Here is a 7679-nt window from a genome sequence, read left to right as displayed (position 1 = left end):
TCAAATTGCGAGCTAGACGCAGCCCACGGATTCAGAACTGATGTTTTTCTCCCTGCTTCCAAGAGTACAGAGGGACCCTGTTGAGCAGGCGGTCTGATAAGCACTGGAAAACTTTCTGCGAAGGCAGAGTTTGAACTCGCGCGCTGCTGGCCCCACCCCGAAGCCCCGCCCAGGCCATGAGGGCGGAGCGGAGGTTTCCATGGCGACGGCAAACACGGCCCTGACTGGAGGGCGGCTGCTGGGCTGCTACTCGCGCCGCCACCATGATTCCCCCAGCAGACTCTCTGCTTAAGTATGATACCCCGGTGTTGGTCAGCCGGAATACTGAGAAACGGAGCCCCAAAGTAAGGACGAGTCTCAGAGGGTGGGGGAGCACGAAATTCCGTTGGGGTAAGACAGGGGCTGCGCTGAAGTCGGGAGTCCCGAGGGACAGAGGCTGCAGTCACTGGGAGTAAAGGGAACTGGAACCTGAGGAGAGACGCCAAAGAAGACCAAATGCTGGGTGATCCCAAAGGGCAGATTAGTATGGGGAAGAAAGTCACAGGGCGATGTGACAAGTCTTTTTAGGGTCGCAGGGTCCCAGAATAGATCTGATAGTGATGCCCCATCCCTAGAGCAGAGGCCTGAGCAGCTGGGCCAGAAACATCTGTTCAAGGAGATGCAAGCACTGGGTCGGGGTGGAACCAGAGACGCTGCATGGCCTCCTTCAGCTCTGAAACATAACTTCTGCTGAGAGGACAGATGGGGAAAAGTGAGCTGGGGTTAGGGGAGGGATGTGCAGGAACCTGGAGCAATCCAGGGGCCCAGGGAGTGTGGAGCTGAGTGTCTGAGTCGCCTCCTGCCCCAACTTGTCCCTTCTTCTCAGGCTCGGCCACTGAAAGTCAGCCCCCAGCAACCTGGACCCTCGGGTCCCGTCCCACAGCCACCCAAGACCAAGCTCCCCTCAACTTCCTGTGTCCCAGATCCTACAAAGCAAGCAGAAGAAATCTTGAATGCCATCCTGCCCCCAAGGTAAACAAGTAGTGGCTAGGAGGAGGCCCAGGCTTTTGCTTCCCGGAACTTGGGAATGTGAGAGGAGGCACCCTGACTCTGTTTCTGACTGAGATTTCTTCCCAACATCCCAGAGTTTCTAGAACTTGCAGATGGCTAGATCCTGGGAGGGTCCAGGGAGACCTCTTCGCTATTTGCCATCATTTCCTGAGTGCTCTCACCCAGGCTCATGGCTTTAAATATCATCTGTATACTAATGGTTCCCACAGGTCTTTTTGCAGCCCTGTCCTCCCCCCTAAACTCCAAACGTATATATTCTGCTACTTACTCATTACCTTCATGAAGATGTCCAAGGAACATCTCAAACTCAACATGTTCAAATTAAATCACAATGTCTTTCTTCCCCTAACCAGCTCATTCTCAGTCTTCTCCTTTCCACTCGGGGATCAGGCAAATTTTCATTCCCCTTGATCTCTCCAGTCACATGTCCTGCCCTTCATCACATTCTCTTGTCTCCATTGTTCTTGTTTTCAGACACTAAGTCATATCTGATTCTTTGTAACCTCATGGACTGTAACACGCCAGGCTCCTCCGTCCTCCACTATCTCCCGGAGTTTGCTCAGATTCATGTCCATTGAGTCAGTGATGCTATCTAACCATCTTATCTTCTGCCACCCCTTTCTCCTTTTGCCTCTACCTTCAAATTACTTTCCAAATCTGACTGCTTTTCACTTTGCTGCCACCGTCTTATTCCTAGTCGCTGTCACCTGCATTACTGCGATGGCCTCCTACCTGAAAATTCTGCTTCCACTCTCTGCCCCTACAATCTATTCCCCATGCAACCCCAAAATCACAAGTCAGACTATCCCATCTCACTCAGACTGAAATCCAAAGTCCTTACAACAACCCAGAAGACCTGGCACAACCTGGCCCCTGAGGTATCCGAGATCGTCTCTCTGGTTATTCTCTTCCTAGTTTACGGGCTAATGCCACGAGAGCCTCTGCTTGCTGTTTCTGAAACACATCAATGACTTTCCCACCATAGGACCTTCTCACCGCCAGGGATCCTCTTCCCCTGATATCCTCCTTGTTCCTTCACTCAAGTCTTGCTCAAATGTCCTCTCCTCAAGGAAACCTTCTGCAGACTCCTTTATAAAAGGAGAGCTCCCCCCCCCAAAAAAAATAAATAAAATAAATAAACAAAAATAAACAAAATAAAACATAAAATATAAATATAAATAATAAATATAAAAAATAAATAAATAATAAAAATAAAATAAAATAAATTTTTTAAATAAATAAATAAAAGGAGAGCTCCCTTCTTACCCTGCTTCTTTCTTCTGCAGCCACATTGATCGCAAACATCCTTTTCAACTATTTTTATGTAATAAGGTGATAGAAGTTCTGAGGGTGATTTTCACTTGCTTCCCTCTCAACAATGCATGGAATCCTCTCCCTCAAGGTGACTCTGCCCTCAGACTGCCCCTTGTGATTCCAGAACCTGGCTGGGTCTCTGATACAAGGTTCACTATGGGCGTCCATATAGGTACACCCCCCCCCTCAATTCATACCTTCACCTCTTTTTGTTGACACAAGGCTTATGGTCTCCTGTGTCTCCTACCCCCCAAGTCAGTGGGTATTGCCGCTGGGCCTCCCATTCAGATCAAGCAACATCCACCATAAATCTGTGCTCAGCATGTTAGGAGTGGGAGATCTGGAAAGTGGGTGATGACTTCACAGAGGATCGTGGGAGAATGAAGACTGTCCAGCCCCAAGGTAGGGGCCCTATGGAGGTGGCACCGTGGGTGTGGCTTTGGAGCCACACCCTCTTCAAGGAAGAGAGAGATGGGGGATTCCGGGGGGGTCGGGGACAGAGCTGCCCCTCCCTCCTCTCAGGCAGAGAGTGCCAAGGGCCACCTCTGCTCAGGTCCTGAGGACCTTGTGTGGTGAATGGGGCTGGCTCAGCCTGGCTGTGTCTATCCCACAGGGAGTGGGTGGAGGACACGCAGCTATGGATCCAGCAGGTGTCCAGCACCCCCAGCACCAGGATGGACGTGGTGCACCTTCAGGAGCAGCTGGACCTGAAGCTGCAGCAGCGGCAGGCCCGGGAGACCGGCATCTGCCCAGTGCGCCGGGAGCTGTACTCACAGTGTTTCGGTGAGTGGTCCAAGAGGGAGGCTACACAACCCTCTACTGCCTCCTTCCCTTCCCTTCAGTAGAGACCCAGGCCCTGAGTCCCCCCAAGCTGAGCCCATCCCATCCTGGAATGTCTGTCTCCCCCCGCCTACCCCACCCAGCACCGTCTTCCCCCTCCTGCCCATCTCTCCTACCAGTCCCCACCTTGTCAGTCACCGTATTCGTGATGACTTGGTTCCTCACCCCTCAGCAACTGCTTGGAGTGAGATGAGAACTTCCCAGTTCCATGGGACCGCTTCCATTTGGTTCTTTTCAAAGGTTTCTATAATAAACAGAGATTAATTTTTTAATCAGAAAAATTTCATGTGCTATATTTATATCCACCTATCAACATCAGGCCTTGGTCCAGAAAAGTATTTCAGGGTGATTCGTTGTGACTCAACAGACCCAGGGACTTTTTGTTTTTTAGCCCATACCGTGTGGCATGTGGGATCTTAGTTCCCTAACCAAGGATCGAACCCAGGCTCCCTGCGTTGGGAGCATGGAGTGTTAACCACTGGACCACCAGGGAAGTCCCCAGACCCAGAGATTTGAGATCTCCCTCCTTGGGTGCTGGTGTCAGATGACTGGCCCTCAGTCAAGTCTCACTGGCCCATGTGGACTTGGACATGCAGAGCACGTCCAAACCCTGCTGCCGGGGGGCTGGCAGGTTCACTTCAGTTTGAGGGTGATTCTGGCTTGTGCTCCCCGTCAGCATTTATGGAGGAGATGTTTCCAGCCCTAAACCAGTCCAGCCAAGTGGGCACAGAGGATTTCCCAACTGCTTTAAAACAGCCACCATCTTTATATTGAAAAAGTCAGATTGCTTTGAATAGTACCCAGTCTCTGCCTAAGAGTGGACCAGAAGAGCCCCCTGGCTGTAGACACACACAGCTCTTGTCTCCGTTTGCCCTGGCCAAGCCAGGCCTGCTGATGGCCTGTGCTCCCAAGTGCCAAGTTCAGAGAAGTCATGACAGGGCCCCTGAGACCTGCCTGTCTGCAAGTGAGGACACACCGTATTGCCCTTCCCGGCAGGAAGGCGGTTTGCAGTAGGACGGTTGGCATTTCCCCTCCCGCCTGCTTTCTCCCACCTCGCTGTGTGCACCTTGGCAGATGAGCTGATCCGCGAGGTCACCATCAACTGTGCGGAGCGGGGGCTGCTGCTGCTGCGGGTGCGGGACGAGATCCGCATGACCATTGCCGCCTACCAGACCCTGTATGAGAGCAGCGTGGCGTTTGGCATGAGGAAAGCGCTGCAGGCCGAGCAGGGGAAGTCAGACATGGAGAGGAAAGTGAGTGGGTTCACCAGGAGCCCCCCGAGCCTCTGCGACTCTTCTGTCCATCTCGGGGCCACAGCTCCCCCGTCACCTCAGCAAGGACCTTTGGTTCAGTGTCATGGCCGGTCCTGGGGTGACAGAACTGTCTCCCCTTGGACAAGCCCTGCCAGTCACTGGCCTCCCACTGGGTGGCAGTACAGATCCTGGCAATGCCCTGGGTCGGGCAGCTGTGTCCCAGGTCCCCTCTACCCAGGGACTCACACTGCCCCATCCACTTGGCGACGTCGCAGGATGACTGGCGCTTCTGTCCGCAGATTGCAGAGTTAGAAACGGAAAAGCGAGATCTGGAGAGGCAAGTGAACGAGCAGAAGGCAAAATGTGAGGCTGTTGAGAAGCGGGAGAGCGAGAGGAGACAGGTGGAGGAGAAGAAGCACAATGAGGAGATACAGTTCCTGAAGCGGACGAATCAGCAGCTGAAGGTAATCGTTGCACCGGCCCAGGTGGAGTGCCCCCAGCCCCAGCCCCAGGCCCTGCCCTTGCTAGCCAAACAAAGCAGCCCAAGCATTTTGCCCTACACTGACTTTCAATACTGCCAAGGAGTGAAGGAAGCTCTTTTGGGGAGGGGTGAGGGATCAGAACGCAGATTCTGTGTCCATCTGGTTCTGGAAATGGGTTCTGTTCTCAACTCATGAGGAGTCATGACTCCTCAGCCTGGCTCTCCTGTGGATTTTTGTTTCCCCTTGGGTAAAAGTTGCCTATCGTCTGGGAGAGGTGGGTATGTCAAAGGTGGAACTTCTGTCCTGTGGCAGCTGGCATTTCGGAGCCTCCTCAGAGGGGGCTGGGTCTCTCCAGTGGGCTTTAGTGGGTGTGCTTTCCTATTGCAGTTGCCTAGAGAGGAGGCACTGCATTTGGGAGGGTGGGGGGTAAGGGAAGGCCCAATCAAATCATGAAACTTCCCCTGGTACATGATCAGAGAACTCAGGTGTAGGTGTTTTTCATCAAAGCCCTTTTGCTGACAGTATACTTTAATCTGACAGAGCTGAAGGGAGGGAGGGGGACTAGTGAAAAAGTCTGGGCAGGGGGCCAGGCCTCTGAAACTCCAGGCTGTCTGTCTGGTTGAGAGGTTCTCAGAGGTTGGGTTCCAGACAGCATCATCCTCATCACCACAGCTTTTAGAAATACAAATCGTTGGGCCTGGTCCAGAGCTGCCCAATCAATCAGAAACTTTGGGGTTGGGGGCCAGCAAGCCAGGTGATTCTGATCCTTGCTAAAGTTTGAGAACCACTGCTCTAGACAAATGGCCTATTAGTGTATAACGTCCGTCTCCCATGGCCCTGGCTCGGAGGGGCCCCTGGATGTATCTCCCTCTCCTCCCTAGTTTCACAGAAGCTTACATTCTTGCGATTGGCAGGCTTGTGGGTGCTACAAGCCAAGAAGGCCAAGCATTTGAGATAAAGAAGGGCTTGTGTTAATTGCTAGTGGAGGATGACAGATTTTCTCCTTGGCAAGTTGAACAAAACAAACTTTCGCAGCCAGATGTGAATCTGTTTACTTAGCAGTCTCTGAGGCTGCCTCCCTTATCTGCCATATTCTTTCATCGTAAGCCCAAGTTCCCCGGTGCCTCCTATGGTACTGGCGGCAAGTGCAAAGCAGAATGCCTTGGCTTCTAACACTTACAAGCAACCCTGTTATCCCCAGGGCAAAGGGCTCTTTAGAAGTGAGTTATTTTTATTGGCTCAAAGCTGCACTCCAAATAAAGCACTGTTTGCAGTCCCCAGCATAGACCTACTAAAAGGTCTGTCCACACACTATGAGAGTGAATTATTTTTCTGGCTGCCACAGGAGCAGAGTAAGTAACTCCCAAGCGTCTGAAGCTTCACATACAAGATGGACAACTCCCTACTCACCGGTAGCAATTTTCTCTAATTGGGTGGCAAGTTGTCTCAGTGGCTGAAAATTTGCTGTTTCCCAAACCTCTTGTCCCAGCACAGAGCTCCCAGGCTCCCAAACGAGAGAGCCAAATGTTTAACTTAGCAGAAGTATTCAGGCCTGAAATGTGAGCCATGAAAAAAACACTATTTCAACAACTTTTTTATTCAATTTCCTTTTCAATGCCTTATATTATACACTGAGCAGCTATTGTATGGAAAGCAGGCCAGCTCTGATTTCTCCTAATGCAGCAAGACTGAATGCCAAGCCAGAAACCAGCTAATCCAGAAAACATGGAGTTGGGAATGAAGGGGAAAAATAATTGGAGTGGCGGCATTTGGATCCTTCTTCCAGGAGACTTTTGTCACCTCTCGGCTATTTGTGTTAGGCTGCATGTTTCAAATATTAATGGAGTTTGTTTCTGTTTTTCAGGCCCAACTGGAAGGCATTATTGCACCAAAGAAGTGATAATTTCCATGTGGGTCTCGGCAAGCACCAACGACCCCATCATAAGCCCTTTGTAATAAAAAGCGTTTCCTGAGTGAAGAAGCCATACTCCCGCCCTTAGCACCACCTACGTATCTGTCAGAAGTCACACCACTGCCCCCAAGTGGTGTTCAACACCTCAGATCTGACAGCCAGGCTCCAGGCTGGACAACGGAAGGCAGTGCAGCCCAGGCAGTCTCCACATGCAGCCAACCTTGGGACTTGCCGGCTCCGACAGTGAGACTCAGAACTCACCCGTTTGGCTGTACCTGTCTCGAGTGGAGCAGCTGCTTTCTTGTCGTCTCTCCACCCTATCACTTATTTCCAGTCATAGGAAGCTGCTTCTCTACCCCGTTTCTGGTCCACAGCTCATCTTGTCCCTTAACCTTGACCTGGGTTCTTCTGGACTCAGTCTTGTCTTTATTTAATGTCTTTTCATCCTTCATACTCCAATGAAGTTCTAAAACACCTCATTTCTCCAAAATGTTGATTTCTCCAAAATGTTTTCAGTTGATACTGTTTCATCTTATCCCTGCTCACCAAGTCACTGGGCCCTTTCCTCCCTGCCACTGCCTACTGCTGGGTAAGAGGCAATGGCAGGGAGTCAAACCCACGAGTTTCAAAAAAGCGAGTGTCTGCTGGAAAGAAATACAGGTTGAGGTGTCCACTGTGAGCTGCCTGGACCTTGGCTCCTCCCCCACCGACTGGATCTTTTCACCTTACTCTGCAGAAAATCAAACCCCAACCCTACAACCCTCTGACTAGCCCAGACCTCACATGCAGTTCTCATTATTAGTGACCAGGCCATGGTGAGGAGACAAC

General features: G+C 51.3%; 1 protein-coding gene across 1 annotated transcript; it reads left to right on the top strand.

The window, feature by feature from the left end:
- Positions 1-175: 175 nt before the first annotated feature.
- Positions 176-7073, top strand: DNALI1 (dynein axonemal light intermediate chain 1). Its single transcript, XM_061122354.1, has 6 exons — positions 176-344; positions 866-1011; positions 2978-3147; positions 4279-4457; positions 4757-4921; positions 6804-7073. The coding sequence occupies exons 1-6, from the start codon at positions 264-266 to the stop codon at positions 6837-6839; spliced, it is 777 nt and encodes a 258-aa protein (XP_060978337.1). The 5' UTR covers positions 176-263; the 3' UTR covers positions 6840-7073.
- The last annotated feature ends 606 nt before the right edge of the window (positions 7074-7679 follow it).

Source organism: Dama dama, chromosome 20, assembly GCF_033118175.1.
Source record: "Dama dama isolate Ldn47 chromosome 20, ASM3311817v1, whole genome shotgun sequence".
Lineage (NCBI taxonomy): Eukaryota > Metazoa > Chordata > Mammalia > Artiodactyla > Cervidae > Dama > Dama dama.
The sequence above is the reverse complement of the archived record's forward strand: the minus strand, read 5'-3'. Positions and strand labels throughout refer to the sequence as shown.